This window comes from Nesoenas mayeri (genome assembly GCF_963082525.1).
Source record: "Nesoenas mayeri genome assembly, chromosome: Z".
Lineage (NCBI taxonomy): Eukaryota > Metazoa > Chordata > Aves > Columbiformes > Columbidae > Nesoenas > Nesoenas mayeri.
This window is the reverse complement of record NC_137542.1, coordinates 25,381,689-25,407,909: the sequence shown is the minus strand read 5'-3', so window position 1 is coordinate 25,407,909 and position 26,221 is coordinate 25,381,689. Positions and strand designations below refer to the sequence as shown.

Genomic DNA, 26,221 nt, shown 5'->3' with positions numbered 1-26,221 from the left:
ACTCAGGACATTCTATGATTCTATGACTCCACAGATTCCTAGATACTCTTGTCTGGTTGGTTAATTAAGACTATAGGCACTATTAAGAATTTAAATTTCATGGACATCGTTGTACTTTCCCTTGGAAATTAAGGCAGCATTGCAATTAATAACACCACCAAATCCAGCCAGGAATTGTGCCATCCTTTCTTACATTTTCAAAACTGTCTTTCCAAAGCCACACTTGTTTATTGTTTTGTTTTGGTGGGTTTTGGGTTTTGTTTGTTGTTGGGGTTTGTTTGTTTGTTTGTTTGTTTTTTAAAAAGGATATACAATACCCTCTCTTACAGGAAACGGTGAAAGTTAGTCTTACCTTTAGGTTCTTCTCAGGCTAGGAAAACATTCGTTGAGAAAACCATTTTTAGGATTCTTGTCTTTGTCAATCTCATCGTGTTCCTGCATAACTGCAGGGGTCACATGCATCTTCTCAGGAATATGCAGATTTTTTTTTTTTCTGTTTCAGTTTTTCTGGATTTTGCTGTCTGCCCCTCATACCTTATACTAGCTCTAAGAGCAAATAGATTTCTATTCTATTTTTATGACCAGCTTGTGTCAGTCTACCATTTTAACTTCTTTATCCTGTATTTCAGGATACCATCCAACTATCTTACTCAAAACTGACAACTTAAGCTTTTAAAGAAAACACTAGTGTACTCAGAGGTGGGTGAGCCTAATTTACAACACATCTCAAAACACATAATGAAGATTTAGCCAGCCGAATATAAATCTGGCAGTACATGGTTTTTTATCTCTTATCTCTAAAGCTCATTTACTATAGATTAACACATGGGTAAGGAACATTTAACCCTCCTGCTCTGTACACTGAATGTTGTAATATGACAAGAATCTATGAATGCTATGATTATTGACCTAAACAATTCTTTCTTTATATTTAAAATGCATTTTAACTCCTTCAGAATCATGACACTCTGGCTAGCAAAAGATAGTACATGTGGGAAGATTTAGATGAACCATCTTCAATTACCCTGAATATTTGCAACATTTTGAGTTGTAAATACAATGGTTTCATTTCAGATGACTGAATGCAAGCCAAAATCCAATTAAAATCAACAGGGTGACTTAAAACATTTGTTTCTGAAGCATCTGTTTTCCGCTGAGTTCCTTAAGCACCCTGATTCTAATCTCAAAAGATAATGTAATGACCTACCCTCAAACCATAAAGAGTTTAAGCAGCTGCCTGGGTGCTCTGATAGCCAATCTGTTTTCATCGCTAACTGGCAGGGGTGGGAAACCATCCACACTTGAGTGAGTGGTGATGTTGTTAAAAGCAAACCAATAGAAGCTACAAAACCCATCTTCCCTTGAACGGCAGGGAGGAGATAAGAGGGAAGGTCAAAGGATGTAGTTATGCAAAAAGACTTGGCAAATTAACTGCTCATCTAGAGGGAACTAAACAAGGTTGAAAGAGTACTTCACTTACTAGATAGCTCCATGCCCTTGACGTTTAATCAAATATTTCACAAGCAGGAAATTCAATCAGTGAAAGTACAGCAGAGTGTGAAAGCAGAAGTGTAACTGTCTAACACTTTTCATGTTGCCAACATTCAAAGCAGGTTAATCGATTCTGTAATCTTTCAAGCGTGGCCTAAAGGGAACAGAATTTTCCCACCCAAGCTTCTCTAATTTGGTTTTAACTTCCTGATTCCTCATGTCACTATAGATTGAGGAGGTTCAGAAGACACTTGGCCTATTATTGAGTCTGGCCTGTGCTGGTAACAAGGCTGTGTGTCCCTACGGCTTGAACTCCCATTTTCTGCTGCCATGTTCTGTCCTGCAGACACTTCCAGGGAAGTGGAAAAGAACCCCAAGCAAATTTGGTAGAAGCTTTTCTGCCCATGCTAGGTGCTTAGGTAGCAATATTTGCAACAGCAGGTGATAAACACAGGCAGATTGACATTTCGTTGAAGGGGTCCTTCAGCAAACTCAGAAATACTCTAAGCTAACAAGAAAAAGGAATAGGCCTTCTTGTTTGTCATTTGAATATTGCCATTCTTATGAGAAATTTAAAAGATTTTTTCTTTTTCAAGGGCTGGGCTTAAATAACCTGCATTTTCACCAAACAAAATTGGAGAAAGGGAAGGATGAAGAGATTATACTTGAAGAATCATCTATGAAATACCTGAAAACAACTCAGCTCCATGGCACCAGTTCAAAGACTGTTTTAGTAAACAGAAGTTGTCTCTAACTGAAGTAAGCTTGTTATCAATAATAATTACCAATTTCTACTGAAATTGGAATATGCCAGAAATGTGGTATGATCAGCTGAAATGCATGCTTTTTATGCTTACAGAAGATACCATAAATCTATCATTGTGCAGTGTGGGCTATTTAGAGTTCCAGCGATCATGTGATGCTCCTACTAGTTTTCTGTTACATTAGTCATAGATTCATATATTTTAATTATTCTATAAATGAAACTCTTATGTAATTATTGCTGTTGAGCAATGGGTTGGACAAAGTGACTTCTAGAAGTTTCTTCCAATGCAAAGTATTCTGCATTTTTGTGGTTTGTAGGGAACAACTCACATGCTTACTGTTTTTCACAGGTTTGCTGACAAAAATCCTTATGTAACATTTTCTTTTTCTTGCTCAGCAACAAGCACAAAATCTTCAAATACATTATCCTTGTGGCATACATGTGTCAGTTACAGAAATGTACACCTTACATATCATTATTCTGTCCTGTAGAGTATTTTTAATGTGTTGTATTTCAATGGTACAGTTAAGCACTGCTTTTTTTTTGTACTGTATGGAGTGTTCAGTAGAGGCTTCATTGTTGACTGCAGGGGCAGCTATGGCAAGCTCCTTAGACACCATGGTTAGAGGGTAAATGAGTAAAAAAGGTATTTTTTGTAAAATAAATACCTCCCTCTTAAGGGAATGCAAAGATTCTCTTTTCTTAGAAGGAAAGTAACTGATGTATCGGCATCTGGTTTATCGCGGCCGCAATAGGTGAATCAACAGTTTCTTGCGACCCTCTCCTCTTCCCCCAGACACACAAGGTTCCAGAAACACTTTTACTGAAATAGATTTTTTTGTGAAATTTAGAGGCAGAGTATCTTTAAGGAAAACATGTAATTGAAAAGTGTTCTGATTTCTTCTAAGGTCATGTCTCTGCTAGAAGGCAAAATTAAATTTATATCCAGTACTATTGCTTACTCCTGTGTTCTTCGTAATTTACCATGATTAAGCTTATTTTGTATTGTTCATTTGGAAATGATCACTTTCTTAGAAGGCTAAATGTAGCTACTAATTCAGTGGTTTTATTACTGGGTAAACAATGAGATACTTCATGCAATAAAACACAGTTAAATGACCATAACAGCTGCTGCCATAAGAAAACACTGAAATCTAAAACATTTATATCAATTCTGGATATAAGTTATCTGACATTTTCTTTAAGCAGCTTTCCTAAGAAACCAAAATGAGAACCAGCCCTTCAAGGATCGTTAAAAAGAAATAAGGTACCCTTTAAAACATGAAGAAATGGGAAAACTCAACTTCAGGAAGAAAAAAAAGAAAGAGCTGCTTATGGCTGTCTTCAACTCTCAGTACACTCTGATAAAGGGAAAACCATAGAGAATTAACGTAGTAGAGCTAACTGCTCTGTTTAAACACACTCTATTTCAAGAGCAATAGAAATACATACTTATGAAAAATATGCATTTACTGCATATGCATTATGAATTTGACCAAAGGTACTAAGAGAGTGGGGAAGGCCCAAATAGGCCATTTTGCCCTTGGCAGGGAGAAAGGATGGACCTTTGTAAACGTGCTGAATGAGTTCTGAGGCAAAAGGCAACACTGGGGGTATGTGTGAGTTTTGGTTGATGTAACAGCAGATTCACCTTAGTTGAGCACCATCCATGACTGAGGTAACTTTTTGTGTAGTGTAGTGTAGTGTAGAGACTTGAACATCTGCACTCTGAACACTGAGTTTTGAGACCCCCTTATTAGTAAATCAAAACACAGAAGCACAGGCATCAGAGTATGAGTAAGTTATTACCACACATGAGAAAGGTTTCCAGCTTTTGATTGGAACTGACATAATTTCTGCTCTTTTCATGCCCCAGAATGACAATGAGCGTGTGGATGTTATAAATTTGAAAGGTCTCAGAGACAATTCACAGAGAATCAAGAACTCACAAAATAAGAAAACTGTGCATACTAATCAGGTATGTTTTTTTCTTTCTTTTCTTTCAAATAACCTTATGTAAATTAATAAACTTCAAGTTCGATGTCAATAGTCAACTGTGATAATACATCCAAGACAGATATTTTAACAAAAGCTGAACTTTATTTAAAATTCATAAGCCAACAGGGAAATGAGTGCTATTCTCAGAAATACTTGGGGAAAAAAAAAAAAAAAAACCAACATAGAAAATTGACAGGACACTTAGGATTCAGAAAAAATGTTTTCAAAAGAGGTATCAGAAATGGTGATCAGAAGGAATACTATGGATGAAGAGTTGATATATAAGAATTTTCTCTCAAAAGTTAGAAAAAAAGCTGGAAATGTCAGATTTTGTGATACTATCTTTCAGTCAGACAAGGCATACATATTATTAAATATGTACTGATCCAAAACAGTGGAAATTTCAGGCAAACAGAAACTGGAGGCAACAGTGCTGACATATACCTGACCAGAGAAAGAGGAGAATACAACAGAGATGACTTCATACTAAGCACATCCATTTTGACTTCCTTTGACTGTTCATTTGCTTAAGCCTACATAGTGAGTAGCTCACTATGAAGACATGAGAGTCAGGTTAAAAAAAAAGACACAAAAAAACCAAACCAAACCAAAACAAAAAACATACAACAAACAAACAAAACCTCCACAAAACAACCCATATATTTTACCAGTATCATGTATTAATATTTTCACATCCACACTCCAAAGATAATCTACTCAAAAAGTTCCATTACAATCTTCTAGTACTTTCCTGTGCTGTAATCATATTTGCTTGCCAAGTTTGTTGATGGTACTATAAGCAGAACATAAGAAACAGGGGTTTCCTGATGTTGTGGATATTCTTTTCTATCTTTCAATGGCTTGGGGATCTGATCTGGGGCAGCAAAGGCATGCTGCCAAAGAAATGCCTCTGTTCTCAAAGTTGAAGTGATTCCAGATCTACAGTGATGGAAAGGATCACCTGAACAGTTCTGATACACGCTGATATGCACTCCTGGGAACTAGACCAGGATCTGAGATCCTAGGAGAGAAAGGTAATAGACAGCACCTATACCTTCCTCTTCAAAAAAGCTGACAGTGAATGAAAGCTTGATTTTCACCAAAAAAACAATTTCCCACTGGAAAGGTTCAGCTGAAAGTGTTCATTCACTACTTTGTGCCAGTGAGGTAGAGATAACGTATATCTGCACTGGCAATTTCTCAGGCACAGTGTGACTCAGGTAGAAGAGTTTATTTCGAGGTTCTGCAGAGCTTGGGCTTTGCTGTGCTCCTGCTGGACTTCCACACATCCCTGGGGTTAGTCTCAGCCAAGGCCAACACTCTCCAAGAGCAAGACCTCAAACTATGTTTCACCATGAAAACAGAAGAAAAGGTTTTTGGATCTATTGTCCTTTTTCCTTGTGTATGTGTACAGAGTTAGACACAAAGTGATTTTTTAATTTCAGATTTCCATAGCATCTTTTAACGTAGATGTAGGAAAGCATTTGTGACAATAAAATCATGACACGATAATCTTCTGAGTATATTGGAATACATTGTGAACAATGTGATAAGACATGGATTGATGCTTTTTATATTTAAATACTCAAAAGAAAAAATAGGTTATATTCTCAAGAAAAACAGTGTTTTTCACTAATTCAAAGAGCCAGAGCCCAGGCTATGGGTGATTCATGTGAGCTCCTGGGCTGGGGAGCATGCTGTGGCATGAGGGGAAAGCAATGGGTGAACACAGTCTGGGCTGGGCAGCATGTGAAGTGGAGGGACTGGAGATAGTGGTGGGGATGGAGGTAGGAGGTGTGGGACTGTGAGCTGTGACCAGAAGAGAGGACATGAGCCACAGCGAACACAGTTGTGTGCTAACACAAAAGCGTGGCTCTTCAACCCAGAGGGCTGGACTCTCCTGATTTATAACGTAGGTTCAAAAATCTGTGAGAAGTGCTGTCATGCAACATACCACAAATTTAAGCCCAGGAATAATTGATATTTCAACACTATCAGCACTCACTATCCCTCAGGTGAGAAGCCCACTTCCTACAGCTGATGAGAAGAGTGCTTCCAGTTACCAAAAATACCAGCAACTTAATAGGTGGCAGCATCTGCATGTTTCAGGTTTTGCTTTACTTCACAGTCAAGACCAAAGAGAGAAAGAAATTGAGTTTAGTGAAAAAGTGGCCACAAGTCACAGTGCAGCTCCACTGAGCCACATGGCTCCCACCACAATCCCCTCCAAAAACTGCAGCCAAGACGTCTGAGAGACTCCTGCCCGTGTCATGCTGAGCTTTTTGCTGGGGGTCTGAATAGCAGCTTCTACATACATACACCTCCACACTACTTTAATTACCAGCTGTGTGTTAATTTTGCCTTTGAGCTGGTTCAGGTGCCTCACTGGGAGCTAATGGAAGGCTTTCCAGAGCTTTCTGTGGCACCTGCAGCAGGAAGCCAGGCAGAAGACAGGGGCCTGGCCAACATCTATGCAGAGCTTGCTTCACACTGCAGTTTGGGGAATGTGCTTAGCACAAACAATAGCCACACAATAGGTAGAGAGAAACCCACCTGCAGCCTGCCACCACTCCAGGTGGCTGGGCACAGGGGGGCAGCTCCTCTCCAGAGGGTAGGACAGAACGTCCAGGTCAGAAAAATACTCTCTGCCGTCCTCATGGTCCCTGGCCAGACACCCAAGGGCGGCCGACCAGCCACAGCGCCCTGGCGAGGTGCTGAAGTGGTGGCACGAGCGTGACACGAGGGCCGGCTGCCGTTACACTGCTGCTGTTGAACCCAACGGTCACCTGCTCCCGTTCACTGGTCCCTCCGTGGGCCCCGCCGTAAACATGGAGGTGCGTACCTGTGGGACAGGCGTGTTCCCCAGCCCTGCGGGTCAGGCCGGGGGAAGTAACACGCAGTGGGCATGGCAAGGCAGCCCCCTTGGGTGGGGTGAGTAGCTTCAGGGGCTGTGCTGCTTCCACCAGCCTCAAACAAGCTGGAGGTTGGTCAGGCTGTGGTTCAAAATCTTTGACGCAGCCAGGCTTATGCAGATTCAGGCAGCAAAAATGTGCATTCCTGATAAAAATGTGCTGTCTGGCCTAATTTCAAGTTTCTGCTACAAAGCCCATGGGCACTACCTCTCTTTAAAGGATTGTTACCCATTACTTTTTCTCAGCAGCTTTTCTTAAGAATAAATTTATTTGGCTTAGTTAAATTTTTAAAACAATAAGCCCTCTCCACAATTAACCATTGTCCATAAATAAACCTTACACCGTATTAAAGCTCTGCAAAAAGAGAAGCGACAAAAACAGAAGGTGTTGGGCAACCTGGCTAATGAGCAGCTCTACCACCTCTACCTGTAGCTCTCACTTTTTGATGTGTATGCAATGGACTCTGCATAGGTCCCACTTCGAGTAATACTGGTATATTTTTTTTTTTCTCCTTGATTTCCCCTTTCAAAATGGTTTGGATGGCTTGGGAAAGCTCACAGCCATGGTCTAACCAAAGGGTTTGCATGATGCTAATCACAACGTTGGGGGCAAATGGGACAGCTGGAGCCATGCACTCTGTGTAGACGGGAAAGTCTTGAGGCTGCTTCAGCCACCTGCCCATGGGGATCTGTTTTTTCACACCTTACTTAGCAAGCACACACTCCTCTCACAGCCTTGGCAACACTCTGTTTTCCAGGCAGACGAACGCATCAATATTGAGGATGAACGCGTCGGTATTGAGGATGAACGCTTCAATACTGAGGACTATCTGCATAAAACCAAAAATTACTCAGTAGATGACAAGCAACCACACTTCAAAGGGTAATGTCTTTGGGATGAGTAAGTTTTCCACTCACTTCATCCTGGCCTAAGCAATAAGCTGCTATTGTTTCTGGTCCTGGAGCAGCAGCTCTAAATTTCACTGCCATACCACTACACTACACAGAATTTGTGTTATCTAGTAATTTGTGTACTACAGAAACACATTGTATTTAAAATCACTATACCTTTCAACTGACATGTGTGATCATGGAACTATCCTTCTAAAGCCTTGCAAATTAAAGCAGCAATATTTTTTCATTTCAGACATTAACTGCTTTTCAAATATTTTCAAAAGAGGCTTTTTCAGGAAGTTAAAGATTCACTGTCATCCTTCAGTTTACACAGCTATTGACCCCAGTGAAAAATAAGAACAGAACAGCTGGGGAAAAAATGCCATTTTGATGAAGCAGAATTTTTACACTTCATCAGCTCTGGTGCCAAGTGACCACACAGTTAAGGCATACATGTACATTTTACTTGAGAATTAGTTTTTTTTAATTAGAACTACAAACCCTGTATAAGACGTTTAAAAAATAAGATACATTATATTTTAATGTCTTTTTTTTTTTTTTTCCCCATATTGAATCTTCATATAAGCCTTCATGGAAATCATGCTGTATTTTTCCTCTCATTTCTATTACTGTATTTTTTTATGCAGCACACCATTTCAGCTTTGAACCTGTCTTTCTGTCAGCAGACTCTAGCAACTCTCTTACTGGGTATCTCATATAGGAGTTTGTGTCACTCAGATTGAACTACTTGGAAAGATTTCATGCCTCTGCTAATGATAACTTTTATATACAGAAGTAGTTGTGAAGATTTTAATTATGCTTTTGAGTTGCACATACAGAACTTAGAGACTTTTTAATATGATCAGGTTTACTGATGCCTTTGTATTAAAATACTGCTTTGAAAATATAGCAAAAGTATTTAGAAATCACTTAAATATTATCTGTTTTCTCCTCTCTGTTCTTTAGAGATTTTTGTCATTCCTTTAGCAGTACATAACAAGAAGCACTTTTTTGTTTAAAACATTTAGGGTCTTATCTAGCAAAAACAAAAGCTGAGATTTGGTAGATCAATCATGCAAGTTTTATAAGCCTCTCCAGCAGTGGGTATCCAGTGTCTACTCAGAAGTAAGCACATTGCACAGGCAGATGTCGGCAAGCTAATGGCTGTACAAGGTTAGCAGGGTCTCTCGCTCTCAAACTTGGGCCCACAAGAGTGGCTTGACACGTGCCATTTCTGCAGAGATGGGCTGAGTTCAGGAAGAGATGAAACCTGTATGGGGTTTTTTTTATGTATATATTCTTGTTTATTTGTAGTCCCATGGAGAGCCAAGGCACAAAAAAGGTTTAATTCACAGGGCTTACTGTTCCAGAGGTCCCCTTGTTCTTCCATTAGCAGTAGGTACCATTGCCTCCAGTAGTGAAAACTCCTGGTAGGCTGGAATCTGAAGAGCACTTTGCTCTATTCTGATCACATTCAGGCTGCACTTTGTTCAGTGTTTTCCATTTTCATACTTGGTTTTGTACTTTTTCTAGGTTTGTTTTTTATGTTGAGCACCTGACATGGGCAATAGTATCTCTACCAAGTTATTTTTTGTAAATTATTTCTTAAAAGCAGGCACTAACTAATCTAGTGTTTTCCTTGTATCTGCTCAATAGGGGCATTCACAAAGTCTGCCTGAATTTTGAATGCATCATTGATTTCTTTCAACAGATAGTACTGAATAACTCCGTGGTCTGAGACACAGCCCCTTTGAAAGATCAGTCTGTGCATAACAAAGATTCATTACATGAGTTAACAGGTGCTAACATTCACTTAGAGAGTGAATGCAGACCAGGAAAAGGATTTCTGAGTTTTAAAATGCAAGCAAGAATAGTTTTGGCATATACGACTATTTCCTATTAAAGTTCTCATTTAAATGTACTTAGGTGATATCTGCTTTTTCAACAACTTTGGTTAAGTAAAAGCCATCAGCAACATGCCACACTTTAAGCTTATAGAATCAGCCTTTAGAAAAGAACGATTTCCTAGCAAATTAACCAGTTCTCATAAGACAGATTTTTTTTTTCCTGCCACTTTCAGACCATAACTGCATGTTTATGGCATGTATGCCTAACCATTTAAGATATTCTGGTATCAAAATGATAATCACCTAAATTAATAAAGTAACAAGGGAGAGAGACAGAGCAAAGAAGAGATCACAAGAAATTGTAATCTTAAAATAACAATTTTAAATCCCAAAGGACTCATAAGCAGCAGTAACAGATAGTAGATAATATTTTTAAATTTTTTGGTTGATGGAAGAACTGTGAATTTGAAAAAGTAACTCTGGCTTATTCATGTATCTGTCTCTCATTTCTCTTTTTCTTTCTTGTATCTGATCTCTTTGCTGAGACTGTGTAGATGTTCTAATGAGTTAAAAAACAAACCAAACACAAACCTCACAAACAAACAAACAAAACAAACAAACAAACAAAAATACCACCACCACCAACAACAACAACAAAACATGGCTATGATTTGTGAGGCAACGAGAATTGCCAGAACTAAAATTGAAATATCAAAAGCAATCAAGATTTCTTGGAGACTGTTAATCTTTGTGCGGGCAAAGGAGTATGTTCCTGCTATGGTATTTTGAGTGCTGATATGAATTAAGTTAATATTCCTTGTTCCTCCAACGCCTTCCAAATTTTTGTGTATATATATGTATATTAATGCAGAAAATAAGGGTATTTATGCTAAATTTCAGTGTACATCTGACTCCAGCTACATTTAGTTTCCAAACAATTACAGTCTGGGTAATTAGCATCCCTAAATATAACTTTGCCTTTTTAGACTGTAGGGTGAGGGAGGGAAACAGAGCTTTAGAGAGACAGAGTTAAAGCTGTGATTTCTTTTTCAGCTTGCACAATATGAGGGTGTGTATTTAGCTGCAGGTTTTTAACTCAAGTACATCCACATCACCAGCATGCTTAACATTGGAAATCTGTGTTGAATTAACTCCCTTAACTGCCATTTTCCTAAATTTTATCCTCCCTCATGAAATCACTTTTTGTTACCCTTAGTGAGATGAGAAAAGAACAAAAGTGAAGTATATAATAATTGGGAAAACATATACTAGAATAAGATATTCAAATATAACAGATTACTTTAGCTTCCATGAACTGATGAGTCTAAGATAAAAAGTTAATATGTTTAACAACCAAATTTCAAATATCCAGGAACATCTATGCACACTGTAATAAGGTTTTAGATGGATATTGGTCATTTTGCACACACAAATGCAGCCTTAGGCCTTCACAACTATAGCAATACTACTGCTCCAAATACTAGTGCTGGGCTGGCTGTATTAATAATAATTGTGGGTCTAGTAATGAGCACTAAATCTTTAGCTACCTACTCAGTTTGCACTAACCCTGTTAACAGACCTTCTCATTGAAGATCTGTCTTTCAGAGGCTAGCAGAAGTAGCCTGATAACTTCAGCCCATTAGATAGCTGATGGATTGTCCCATTATATATCTGCCAGTTTTTCTTTTTTATTTGTCCAACACCAAACCAAAGAAGTCCTCCCCAAAAGTTCTGCACATGTTGGCACAGTTTTCTCTGGCACTTTGGCATCCAGATTTAACCCTTACCAAGTGCAGCACACTCTTGTGAAGAAGTTTTGGTCAATTTAATCTAATCTTTCTGTGCAAATCACTCTTTCTTTTCTACAGCTTAAGTTTCTGTTCTGTTTGGCTTTTTTGTTTTGTTTTGTTTTTTTTTTTTTGCATTTTCCTAGGCTTTTAGAAAAGAAATACAATGAAGCCTGTGAATATTGCAAGGAACATAAAAGCAGTATTCAGTATGGGATCTATGGAATTTTAATAGCAGGTACAGTATATTACACCCAGGGTTGCTGAAGCCTTTATTTACCTACATGAGATCATAGACTATGCCTGCCTTCTATCTGGCACAAAAACTCTTGCCTGTCATAAAGAATGCATTTGATAGGAGGTAAAAATGAATTTAGTCGCAGAGAAAAGTCCAGATCATCAAATCTCCACTCATTCCCAAACGTAACAAAAGCACTGATCTCGCTACACTGCTCCCCCAGCACATTTTAACTCTGACTAGCAACTACATTTGAGATAAAATAGTTCAATCTTTGTGTCAGCTCCATTACCAGCCCTCTCCAAGAGCCCAGTTAACCTACAGATTAGGGAACTTTCCAAAAACCATGATATCACATTGAAGAGTCAGCCACCAGCAGGGGCTGAACTTAAGTCAGCAGGCAAGAAATGAAAGTTTTCTGTTCCAGCCCATATCACTGGATATTCACAGCAAATGTTTGCTAGAGGAAATGTGGTTCATGCCAGCATGCACTACAAAGTCACACAGGTATTCTTCTTTTTTTTCCTAATTATCCACTAGGCTGGTTTGTTTCCTTCCACTTCACCAAGTTTCTTTTTGAGATCCTCCTACTTCAACACTGAGAACACATAGACCTAAAATATGACAGACATTAACGTACCATAAAATACATGGTTATAAGAAGGATGCTGGTGTGCTGAATATTCTACCCTCCTAGCATCAGGTCCTCTTGCTTTGTCATAGTACAGACACATCCTGGCTCAAGAAAGTGAATGAGTTCTAAGGATATATCAGGGTTGCATGCATTAGTTCCATAAAAAACAGTTCTTCCTTATTTGTCATAGACAAAAACAGATTTTTACAAGAACTGAATGTTTCATTGGGCAGCATATGTTAGCAATGAACCTGCCAAATGACAAATCATTTCACAGGTAATTTACAGAATAAACTACTTCTAAGTTTCCCATTTACTTGGGAGGGTCATCCAATCAGGCAATTGACAAACGATTCTAAGTGTTTCTTCTAGTTTTATTGGATAAATCCACCCTTCTGTGAGAGAAGGAACAAGACCCATTTTTCTTAATTCTCAGTTTTTACACAGGAAAAAGCAGTTCTGTAGACGTGTTTAATTTTTTCAAATTATTAACATGTTTCATATGAACTTGACTTCATCAAAGTATATGACCTGGTTTGGCAGGGTGAAAGCCACCTTTCATATCAATGACCATATCTAAAGTAACAATGCTCTCTATGAAAGCAAGATTTTTCAGTTTTTAGGCCAAGAGTCATAAAAGCACTTAAAAGATAACTCAGGCCTGACATTATCCACATTCTTTAAATTTAAGATGTGAATCTGTTTTTAAAAAGACCAATGTAACTAACATGCATATTCTTGTTTCTACCACAGCATACTTGGCAGGAGTTATTGCAACCTGCAGCTTGAATTTTCAGAAAGCCTTGCCACTCTTTGTTGTCACTGTCCTAGCCATCTTCTTCATCTGCTGGGATTTCTTAACAACTAAGTATGAAGAAAGAATTGCTCTTCTCTTTTCTGCTTCAGAAACATATTTCAAGACACATTGGTTTTGGCTGAAATGGTAAATATGAATTACTTCCTATCTCTACAAAAGGATAAAAAATTTGTCGATTTACCCCTATAGTTTTATTTCAGCTTACTCGACCATAAGTACATGAAGATGGATCATTCATACAAATTGCAATACGAACAAAGAATACATACAGAACAATTCAATATTTCCAGTTTATAATCGTCAGGCACACCTTTAAGATTGCAATGCAGTGGCTAGGTGTCAAAAATCTTTGCAGAAAAAGTAAAAATGTTCCCCAAATTGAGATAGAACAAGGTTGCAAGAGAATATGTCCACAGAAGTTCAGGTGTGTTGTAACCTTCTGCATTTGTTCTGCCAGCCATAAAGTGTCTCACTGTCACTAGTTCAGAGAGCTGTGAGATTTGTAAAAACTCTAGCATATGCAAACTCCTAAAGACCGAAGTGCATTATCTAGACACTACTTGTTCACATATCCCCATAGCAATTTTTACTCGACCTTCAGAAATCAAAACATGCCAGACACTTTTGATGTCATAATAAGATCATACAACCTTATTTTTGATGGTAGACATTCATCTGGTAGGTAAATAGTAGATACTTAGAACAGGTAGGTAGTTATTCCAAATATTCCTGAGCAGTTATCAGGATTATTTAAGTTTTTCCTGGGAAAACAGGGAGTCAAGGGAGGCTCATAGACCAAAGAAAATACCTAATTAAATATAATTAAAAATGAAATTGATCAGCTGTCTTCTATCTCAGCTAGGTCACTCTCTATCTGAAGAAAGAGCTCTAAGGAGGAGTCATTCTGGGTTCAGGAAAATGTCCCAACTTATTCTTAAGATTTTGAAGTGTTTTTGCCATGTGAGCAAATTTCTAAAAAAGATGCTATAAAGATTGTGGTCATTCCGCTCAAGAGCCACATTACAGTGCAGCCACAGGCACCTCCATCAGATGACAAGGCAGCCTCTCTGGGGGAAGGAGCAAATGGAACAGGAGATGTGCAGGTGGAACAAGCCAGGGGCACTAAATGCTGCATTACCTGGGCTGCAATCCTTAAATTGTACCTGCCACAGATTCTGTGCTTAACTGTAAGTCATGGATTCCTTCAAGAGACAGAAATTCTATCAGGTATAGAAAGTATTATTCAGCATTGTAGTGGCCAAGACATTATGTGAAGTTAGCCTTCAATATTTTTTATTTGGATATAAAAATGGAATTTAGGTAACTAGACACCACTGAAATTAGTAGAAGCTAAACAACTCTTAGACACAAATAACACTAAAGAACTGGGACTACCCTTAGTTTTCTCCTCTGTGAATGTGATGACATATTTCCTTGCCTCTCAGGCTGTTATGATAATTATCTTCAATACACAATCTGAATGCACTTCTGTGATTATGGGGAACACAGAAACCATAAACATGGATGTACTTATGGGTTTTGTCATTGTTTCTGAGATAGCTAAAATTGTTGTGATTAAAAGTTATTCTTCTGTACAGCTGGTTACAAAGAAGAAAACACTTTACAACTCGTTTTTCAATAGTGTATGTTTCATAGGCCCACCATTTAAACGTCAAAGTGCAATTCATAAAAACCACAGCCTGTCCTGACCAGAGCTAAACAAAGATTCAATAAAGAAGACAGAAAAGGAAAGGAGGATGGAGTGAGAAAGGAGGGTATCTTCTGACACTTCATTCAATAGAAAGAACACCCTGACAAGAGTCACTCATGCTTTATTGGATTTCCCCTGCACTCTGACTTTGGGGACATGATTGGAGGACATTTCTTCTGGATGTCACCAAGGGATGCTGTTGTCAGAGTCACAAAAGCAAAAGTAAAGGCAGGTTCCTGCTTGTGTAGAGCTACCAGTTTCAGCTTATTACAGTACTCGGGGAGTTCATTCACAGAGAGAGATGTAAATGTTGTGGGGAGGGAAACAGGAAGGAATATCTGGTCTTCTTCAAGATGTCATTCCTGACACTTTTTTTTCTTTTTCCCTAGGATGTTGTGTGTAGCTTTTCTTATAACTTTTATCTTCTGGATCGTCTTTGACATAGCAAACCGGGGATACCAACACTTGATCTCCTTTGGTGGTCTCTTGATGTATGTTTTCTTGCTGTTTATATTTTCCAAATATCCAAATAGAGTGAGTATTTCATCCATTTTGGCTCTTTGTTCGTTGTTGTTGTTGTTGTTTTTATTCAGTGTCTCAAAATCTATTTCTCTACTCTAGTACCAAGTTCAGTAAGAGTAACAGAAAGCCCATAAACATAAAAATTTAGGCTTGCCCAAATCCAGTGAAGTATTTAATCTTGGAGGAATGTCATTTTGGTGTGACATCTTGAGAAGCATGTGTGGGGCTGTACCAACATCTGGCTGTCACTGTTTTGGGGGTTCACTGCCCATCCTTTGTTCTAGCCCGCATGCAGATTGGAACACATTTGCTCCTGGAGCATTAGTGCATGCTGAATCAGGCCTGCTCCATGCTTTCCACCTACAGGAGGCTCACCACAGTGCTCAGGATGTCACAGGCACTTATTTGAGGACACTGTCATCACATCAACACAAATTGCATGAACTGGACATGTGCCTCTCATGTAGCCCTTAATCCCTCACAAGTTTCATTCCTACTGCAGCAACTGAGGCCAGCTGAGGTCCTCACTTTTCACTAACCCACTCCCATAGGCTTGTCAATGCCATTTATTTTAATTTTCCAGCTGAGATGTCCATTCTGTATTGCTGTGATATTACAAAGGGCCACCACACCTCCCACCTCAGCTTTTACCCTTTTGTGCATGACTAGCATACAGCACATGCTTTCTTCAGTCATATATTAATCCATTGTCCACATCACCAAGTTTCACCAACACTTTTTCAACACTCCTGCATCAGTGACTTTCTTGACAGAAAAAGTTTCCTCAGTAGGGACTAATGGACCTGCCCCTCCCCATCCTTCACAACTGCTGCTGTCTTTAACTGAGGTGAAAACTCAGGTACTTAAGATGCTTTGTACTCTCCTATGGGTTCTCATTACATGTAATTGGCTGGTGCTATTCAAATATCACCTAAATAAATTAGAGAGTGCCATCTTACCTCTTTGCCTTTTAAAGTCAGATTCTATTTTCATAAAATGAAGATATTTTCAGAGTCAGCAGAGCAGAAATCTGCAGTGCAGTTAAAGAGGGACTGGTCAAAGGCAGCCACAGTCTGCTGCCCACTTGGATGTCTATCTCATCTATAAACCATAGCATAGGAAGAACTATCTCTCCTTTTCCTAATACTTGATTACTTGCTGTGTGTGACATTGAAATGGGCCTGTCCATACTTAGCCAGGCTTTCAGCAGCTAGCTCAGGTGGACACATCCACATCACAGAGCTCTCAAATTAGGAAAGGTGATCCATGTTCCAAGTCCCATACAACCTGTTTGGGCAGCTGCTCCTATCCTGCAGTATAGTCAGAAAATTCCCTTATGTTATTTTAACAAACATCTAAAGTAAATTATTATTTATTTAAATAAGGAGTGGTTTCTTTTTACTTTTATGTCCCTCTAGGTTGTTTGGAGACCAGTATTTTCAGGAATAGCAATGCAGTTTCTTCTTGGCTTTCTTGTTATGCGGACCAGCATGGGGTTTGATATGTTTAACTGGCTAGGCACTCAGATCCAGGTAAACTACTGGGCAAAAATGTTATGTTTTATATCATTTTCTGTGTTGATACCCTTACATAAAAGCCAGGGAGTTCAAGAGTCCATTTGCCCTCAGATGTTTTTCCCTCTTGAGAAAAACTGGGTTCTCAGAAAGGTAACTGAGAACCTTCTCATTTCTTTTTTGTCCAGTTAAAACAAGACCATGCAGGACAGGCTGATGAGTAATGGCCAGACTGACCCTGTTTCTTAATGGCTTTACCATCTTGTAGCTTTGTACCCTCTGAACACAAAACCGCTATTGTGCTAGGGCACCCACGGAAAGTCTTAGAGCTGCTCCAACTCCAAAGCATCCTTTCAACAAACCTGATGTGCTGCAAAGCTTTGGGATTCAGCAAGGCAGGACCACAGTTGTCTTCAGAGTAGCCACAGTCCTGGCCCCAGCGCTGTTTCATAGTTCTCATGACATATAAGAAAATGAATTCAACTACAGCTGGCAAAATCCACAGCTGCAAGCAGCGAAGGATCTCTAGAGAGGGGACAGAATTCATCTGTACATGCCCCTGCAGGCAGTCTGCAGGCACAAAGTTGTTTTTTTTAAAAAAACTCCATTAATGTAAAGTAATAAATAAGAGAAATCCAAAATGAAGATCAGAGAGTACCCAGTGAAGGACATTCAGACTTTTCATCCCAGAGATACTGCTCACACAGCTGTTCTTCACCATACAGATAATTGAGCACATTTAAAACAAGACAGTGCAGAATGTACTGTTTCTGCATGGGAGCAAAGGCGCAAGTCTGACACCTGGCTGGCTGCTAATCTGCAAGCAGTGGGAGTCATCTGGGTTTTGTCACCATCTTGTCAGTCTTCACTTTCATCTCTAACCGAAGCCAGTGTGGTGCCCCCTTCCCTTAGCTCCATATGGCTTATGGTCACCCCTGTCATAATTCATTACTCAAGCCATTACATCTTCATTTTAAACTGTATCATTAATTGCATATGTTGGCATTGGGAGCATAAAAATACACCACTGTATCAGAATTTAAAAGTAGACCATTTTTTTAGACTAGCTTTTGGCTGTTCCTTTCAAAAGTCATTACTACAGCCATCAGACCTCAGTTTTAAACTGTATCATTTATTGCACTTATTTGCATGAGAAGGAGTGTAGGAATGAACCACAATACTGGGATTAAAAAATAAATTCTTATTTTACTATATTTTATGGCCTTTTTTGTGTTGGGTACAGCAGGAAAATGTGCCCTAATGCTGTTTGTCTACATGCTCTGAAGCTGCCTGCATTCTTGGCAGAGCAGAGACACCTGGTTCAGCCAGACACAGTCAGTGAAGCCTGGATCCACACAGAGCAGAAAACATCTCCGTGGATATCTGCAAGGCAACTATCAACATCTGCCTAGTTTTTGGCAGAGACATGGACCTTACAGCTAACTTTCTTTGCTTTCTATCCCTAGACATTTCTGGAGTACGCTGACGAAGGTGCTAAGTTTGTGTTTGGTGAGAAATATAGAGAGCATTTCTTTGCTTTTAAGGTAAGAATACGTTTTACATGTACTGTATGTGGGAGAGAGACAACAGAAAAAGAAACAGTATGGCTGGAAAATAAATTCATTGTATGTCTTGTGATACCAGTGCAGTCACCAGACGAATCAGCTAAAAGGTAAACTATTCCTTGCTGTGTGACACTCCAAATAGGTAATTTAGGAATCTCACATAAACCTCTCCATTTATTGTCATATACTGAGTTAGGCTACACTTATTTAATCTAATTATAACAACATTTATTACAAGTAGAGAGAACTTGGGCATATAGTTCTACAAAGAATAGGTTAAAGGTCTCCTACCTGGTTACTGTAAGAAATATGACCTCCAGGGCTGGAACACCTCTCCTATGAGGACAGACTGAGAGAGTTGGGGTTGTTCTGCCTGCAGAAGAGAAGGCTTTGACAAGAACTTATAGGAGCCTTTCAGTACATAAAAGGAGCCTATAAGAAAGAAGGGGACAGACTTTTTAGCAGGGTCTGTTACAATGCGACAAAGGTTAATGGTTTTAAACTAAAGGAGGAGAGATTCAGGCTAGACATGAGGAAGAAATTTTTTACAATGAGGGTGCTGAAACACTGGCCCAGGTTGCTCAGAGAGGTGGTAGATGCCCCATCCCTGGAGACATTTAAGACCAAGCTGGACAGGGCTCTGAGCAACCTGATCTATTTGAAGATGTCCATGCTCATTGCAGGGGTTAGACTAGATCACCTTTGAAGGTCCTTTCCAACCCAAACAATTCTGTGATTCTTTGATTCTCCATCTCTCCACAAGTAGAGGTGCTATACCATGCTATGCTGTTCTGTCCTAAAGTGTTGTGCAGACCACTACCTCACAGAAATTGCCTCTGTAGACATGGAAAGCCTAGATGTATACTTATACCCAGCAGAAGAAGTAGAAGCTGCCCATACACAAACAGGAAGAATTACATTACAGTATTATTTCATTAATAAGATTCCAGAGAGATTTCCCAGCCCTCCCTTAGGAGACCTTGTTGGGAAACTGCTAGAAGACAGCTTATGTGCTCTGTGCTCTCTAGGCCTCCCCAGCATTTTTTCTGATTTTGATCCAACACGTAGCCCATGCTGTAATACCTACTTAGGCTAGAATCAAGAACACATAAAGGGAAAAACAAACTAACAGACAAACAGCCATGAGAAATGTATGAAGTCTTTCTCAGATATCATTCTTCTGTTCGGTATTTCAGTCACTTGACTGTGAGCTTACACACAATTTATCTTCTTTTTTTCCTGGAAATAACATTCCAAACTGGATATTCTTCATACTTAGCTCTTTCACTAGTTAAGAAAGATGTTATTTGTAAAATATGCTGCTACTGAGAGTAGTCAGAACATCTTAGATGGAAAAAAAATGAAGCCATTAGCAATAATTATATTTTAATTGCACTATTTTTATACCTTTTGTTTCACTTTCCAGTCTCCTCTCACTTTTACTTTATTGAGCACTCAAATCATGATTTGCATTCACAATTGCATATTTGGGGGATTAAACAGTTTAATTCCCACCGCCAGTGATGGTTTTCCTGTGTTTTTCCACAATGCCTTATGATGTTTTCAGGGTGTTTTTTTAATGCCTCGGTGGCGATGCAAAATACTTTGCTGACCAAAGCCATAACTAGGGACCAGAGAGTCAAAACTTGGCTTCTGTGTATGCATATATCCAAAGGCATTTTCCGTGGGATAAGCCACCAAAAGATATGTGGAATTTCCAGAAGAGGATAACAGAGAGAAGTGGGTTACTTTCACACTGAAAAACCCAAACAAACAAACAAAAACACCATCACCACCTCTAACGACAACAAAGAGAAAGCAAAACCCATGAGTTGATTTTTCAGAGCTGTATGTGTTTTGGTTTAGTAATACCTGATAAACAGAGTGGTAGACAAGTGCACAGCAACACTATAACATGCTCCATCTGCTCTTCCTCTAGAAAGAGGTTTCTTCCTTCCAGCATGAATGACTGACAGTCAGCCCATTCTGTCTTGAAACACTTGTTATCTCTTCAGAGATTAAGAAGGTCAAAAGTGTTGTTTTGTGTCTTTCAGATGTTTTATGAAGTTTGCATGTGGTGCTGAGCTGTCCAAATCTTGACCCAAGATATTTCAAACCATCTACCAAAAGAGAAGCACATGAGTCTTGGCTTAGCTCTTGAGAGTAGAAAGCGATAGGGTATAACTTCACAGACAACTGTCAGAGCCCAGTTGTATCTACACTGCACCCTTAGCAGTATGCAGTGATGCCTCAGTTTTCTGCTAACTTAGATGGACACAGTTACCAGAGCAGATATATCCCTTGCATGCACCCACTGGGCCTTCCATCCAGCCCCACTGCAGCCTTTGAGCACATAGTCTGGGAAGCACTAATTAGTTGAAAGGACACACATTTGCATGCATAAACTGCTATTTTAAATGTATATTTTTAAATGCAGATGCAAAGTTTTAGAGTTCTAAAAAAAGTGATGCCAACATAAACAAACACATCAAAGTACATAAGTAGTCAGGAAAGACCTCCTAGTACTAAGTCATCTGTCCTTCTAACAACGAAACGCAAAGTTTGCTTTAAGCAAGCAGGGCGTTAGACTGCTGTTATGTCAGTGGCTTCCTTTCTATGCCAGGAGGATCATGGCTCTCTGAGAAAGGCTTTGCTTTGAAGGTCAGGCTCAAGGATTGTCTGAAACCCTGATGTTTCTTAAACATGAATAGCAACTTCTTCTTTAAAGGAACCTGACTAAATAGTTGAATATCAAGACACAAACAGAAGAGGAGTTCTGAGCAGCCAATAATTTCAACTCCCTGCCATGCATGTAGCATAGGCAATAACCATGACCCAGAAAGTAGCTCTTTAGTAACATCAAACCATATTGCAGAATTGATAATAAATATGAAATAACCCATTTATAAAAAATACAACTAAATAATTTATTTTCTTAGAGATTGTATTATGGGAAGTATTAAATTCAACATTTGTAGGCCACATAATGTGATTCTGAAGAGCTCATTGACACCAATTCTCTACTGAAAAGCTGTGGGATTTTTCAGAGTGCTCGTTAAACTTATTAATCAGTTAAAACTTGACTATTTAAGGGTATGTAATAAGCATCAGGAGTTACACATATTGGAGACTAAACTTCTGCACTAATATTTCCATAGAGAGAAATATAATTCTAATAGTTTAACCATGCAGGTATAACTACACTGCTGGACCCATCCCCTCCTCCCACACAGGAACAGGTCAGCCCTTTTGAGGACTAGGCTTCTGCTATAATTGAGGGCCATCTCACTTCCCTGTCATGTCTCCTTTTGCTGTTCTCTCCCCACTTTTCCTAGACTTGACAATTGTTAACTGTCTCCACCTACAGGCTGTAATGATCTGTGTATATTCAAATTAAACTGGTGAATTTTTTAGTGGCAGAAGCAAGTTGGAGACCACCTCTTTGTCATCCTCTGTTCAGAGCACCCACATCTTTGAGGCAGACTCTTGCACTCAGAAAATATGGGCACTAAGGCAGAAATAGAGAACTGTGAGTCCGTGAGACAGAAGAATGAGTTTTAAGAGCTTTTCTTTGTCTAAAAGCAATTTCATACAATCAATGCATTTTCGTTTGGAAGAAACGAAGGGGACTCTTGATCTTTTACTTCCAAATATGTTTCACATTTAATTAACAGAGGAAACACTGCCAAACAAGACTGAAGTTCGACCACGACCTCTCCCTCTGTGCAGATACTCCCATACACACAGGACATGCAACAGCCCCATGGTTACAGGGCAAGCTGTTCTCAGACTCCTTGGATCATGCCCATGCCTCCTATTTTCCTAACAGTCCTTCCTCCATGTACATATGCCTGTGTCCCTGATTCCCTGGCCATCCAGATCCCTCCTCAGATAGGATGGTTTGCACAATCTATTCCCATTCTCAGCTCCCCAGAGCGTGTATGCACAGCTCCAAGGTTGGTCTTCCTACACCCTTCCCAGACCTGCTCCCAGCCTGGCCTCCACCCTCCAGGTGCTTCACCAGGCACCTGACCCTGGAGCACCAGCAGAGCTTTCCCCTCTCTCTCCTATGCCCTTGCACAGTCCTTTGCCATCAAGATATCACCTAGACAGGCACACCCTCTTCCCAAGACCCCTCAGAGGGAGCCTTCCAACATTATTGACCCTGTGCCACCCACTCCCCTGGTTTTGGCACTGCAAAGAGAGAAAAGGAGAGGATGGGGAATAGGAGATGTGCCTGCCTTATCACTTTTTCCACTCCTGTCACACTCACAACGTGCAACCCTACATGAGCCCTGGATGAAGGCAAATCTCTCACCTGGTAGAGATGATGTGGCAGCTTCATATAAACATGGGACAGAAGGAGTTTTCCTGAGGTTTTCTCCTCTCTCCCAAGTTTCAAAACCACTATCTTAACACTTCACTATATTAACACTGTGAAGAGCTTTTCTGTAAAAGAGTTCAGGTTTGTTTGGGTTTTTTTTCAGTCAAACTAGTTGTTTCATGTTAAGTGCTTTTCATTGTGTTTACCTCTGCAGACAAGGCAATTGAAAACCCACTGCAATGTGATGTGTTGCTCATTTACATTCTGTTTATTTTAGAGTAATAATTCGCCAGTGTTTTTCATATGATTTTGTTCTGCCTTAGATAAAATCTAACCTGGACATGACAAAACTTTACAGTTACTTACCTGTTACATGGTTGCTATGCTTTTCTAATGAAAACATAACATAATAAGTACCGTGTTAAGTCACAGGGATTTAGACAGAAGGGTTTAGTCATAAAATAGACCCCAACTTCTTCATGCAGTCAAGGCACAAATTTTCACAGCTGGAAAACAAACCCCCTGCTTTGTAAAGATGAATGCTTCATCGAGAAATGGCTGCAACCACAAACATGAAAAAGCATGTTTTAAAGTTATCTAAGGTATTTTCAGAGGAATGAGCACAAGAAAAAGGCCAAAGGGTGCCAGCTGTCACCCAGCATAGGCGGAACACTGTCTTCTCGCTCCTTCAGCTAAAACCAAACCACAGTAATGCCTGAGAGCTCTTCTCATCCATTCAGAGTGAGAGATGGGAGGACACTCATTTATGGTTTTTACCATCCAGTACGGAGAGTTGGCCTTTGCCTGTCTGCCTGCTGCCTCTCCAGACCCACTTCCCCACAGGCATCACCACGGCCCCTGCCTGTGTAGGGTATGGAGCCGGCTGGCAGACACCTGCCTCTCCAGCAAGCACATGCTCAGGAGCAGGGAAGGGATGTGGCAGGAGAGAAAAGGTGGGGGAGATAGGTGTTACTTTTACTGAACTAGACTTTCTGCTGTCACTGCGTAGTGAAACACCCCCAGAGGATCGCTAAAAGGATCAGAGAATCAAACTAGAGAGAGCAGCCTCATATTAACTTGTTGAAAAGCACAACAATGTCTGTGAATTGCACTCTGCCTTTTTGGTGAAAGGTTCTGATCATTTAAACTGCATTTCCAAACCTTTATCTAAACTGCTGACAGTACTAACTCTCCTCTAGAAAGGCACAGCTTCTATTTACTGAAAAGGTCTGAACTAACAAAGTGTTTTGTTCTTTTTCATTTTGTTTCTTGGTTTTATTTATAAAGCATTATGCACTCAGTTGAACACACATAAAGCCTTCTTCATGTTAGTGGCACTGTTTTAACTGCAACTCATTTGTTTGCCTAATTTTGAACCTTTCAGGGGAATGTTTCTTGCTGTTGTAGACTAGCACAGAAATGCTGAGATCCTATGTGTTTAAAATCAAGTGATGTTAGTTGTATTCAAGATGAAAAAACAACATGTGCAATAAACCATTAGACAGTGGGTTAGGCATCCGTGCAATTCTTTTAAATTTTATGTTTAAGGAAAACATTTTCCCTTCAGCCACCACTAAAAGAGACGTATGTTCGCTTCTCGTATTTAACAAGTATACACCTGTGAATTTGTTTTTAAGCAGATTCTGTCTCTGCATACAGTTACAAAGCTCTCGAATACTCCATACCATAATCAATGCTATTAATAGAGCAGAATAAAAGAGGGTTTTTCTGTAGTGTGTTATTAAAAGGCAGCTACACAGTATGTGCTTTCTAAGGAAGCTGTCCTTGATTCTGTGAAATCAAGTTAGTTACAATCCAAATGTCTTCATCTTGTACTTAAATGCAGTTTAAGCTGTGCTTTTTACACACAGATACAGAGAAATAGAGCTCTGAATTCTATGCCACAGTCCCATTGTGTATATTTCTGTTTGTGGTTTTCAAAGTCTATAGATATACATATCCAAGTCTCTGTAGATGCCATTGCCCAATGTTTGAACTGACTTAAACAGGGCTGTAAACTAATGCATATTAAACCAAATAGTTTCAAAACTATTATAGTCCTGTTAAAAAACTATGTAGATATATGAAAAATAGTTCATTCCAGCACTAACATAAAGTCTACAAGGTTAAAGATTTTACAGCATAAGTACAAAGTTAATTATGAGTTTTCAATACCTTTAAGTGTATCTCCAAAAATATGAACCTCTTTTGCAAAAATGAAATGGCCTACAGAACTAAGGAAAGGAAAACCACTATAGAAATGTTAATGATTTTGTGTCTCCAAATCAGGTCCTGCCAGTTTTGGTTTTCTTCAGCACAGTAATGTCTATGCTTTATCACGTTGGATTCATGCAGTGGGTCGTTGCAAAGGTATGAATTCTCTCTAGTAGGTATTTATTTGCCTAGTACAGGACAGTTCCTGAACATGTGCAGCCAAACTGTAGCACTGGCCCTTACAAAATTGGTCAGAGGTAAAGATATGAAAAGTAGTTTATTTTTAACCTAGAAATAGTTCCAGTTGTCACCGCTGCAAAATCCTAATTGGCGTTACACAGCACACTTTCCTCCCCTCAGCTTGGTTTTATTGCTGATGTCATATGTAATTGTTAGATTTGCCTGGCTAACTTTAGTGTTACTTAGATGCCATACTTGCTTAAATATTCCTTTCTGCCTTCGCCACTCCCAGGCCTCAAAGTGCAGGGTGGAGGTTATGTCACAGACATTGGATTTCTGCTTTTTATTGAGCACTGCAGTAGCAAATGTGTATACCTATACCTTTGCATCACAGATTCCCAGAACAAGATCAGAGTCTGTTGTCTCACCTCATGCTCTAAGTTTTAATTTCTGTCAGGTCTAAGGTTCTTAGGTTCAGTGCTAGTGTCCAGTAAGATAAGAGTGAGTCCACAGAAAGCCCACCTCCTGCCTTGTCCACCAAATGAACTTATCCTATGGGGGAAAAGATCTTACGGCATAGTGGTAGCTGAACTTTATTTGAAGATACCCTTGAAAAGTCCTGTGTCCATCTCATTCACAGGATTGTTACACAAGCACCACAAACCTTACCTAGTTCAAATAGTGTGCTAAAATTTCTACAAGGCATTTTTAGCCTTCATCTAAATTTCACACATTTTTTTCCCTTAATATGATCCAAGTGCCTTTGGACAGGTACATAAGTAATAAGGATACATTAAAACATCTGGTT

The 26,221-nt window shown here is 39.4% G+C and overlaps 1 protein-coding gene across 1 annotated transcript in view; it reads left to right on the top strand.

Moving 5' to 3' along the window:
- The window catches only part of SLC28A3 (solute carrier family 28 member 3), a gene marked incomplete at both ends in the record, with an annotated part of 43,058 nt that overhangs the window by 4,142 nt on the left and 12,695 nt on the right, over positions 1–26,221 (top strand). Inside the window, 10 exons of the mRNA XM_080362509.1 lie at positions 4,134–4,235; positions 5,460–5,551; positions 6,927–7,089; positions 7,925–8,049; positions 11,736–11,932; positions 13,320–13,509; positions 15,484–15,628; positions 17,035–17,148; positions 18,597–18,674; positions 25,309–25,389. Of these exons, the coding sequence (XP_080218635.1) occupies positions 4,134–4,235; positions 5,460–5,551; positions 6,927–7,089; positions 7,925–8,049; positions 11,736–11,932; positions 13,320–13,509; positions 15,484–15,628; positions 17,035–17,148; positions 18,597–18,674; positions 25,309–25,389 (1,287 nt within the window). The remainder of the gene's footprint in view (positions 1–4,133; positions 4,236–5,459; positions 5,552–6,926; positions 7,090–7,924; positions 8,050–11,735; positions 11,933–13,319; positions 13,510–15,483; positions 15,629–17,034; positions 17,149–18,596; positions 18,675–25,308; positions 25,390–26,221) is intronic.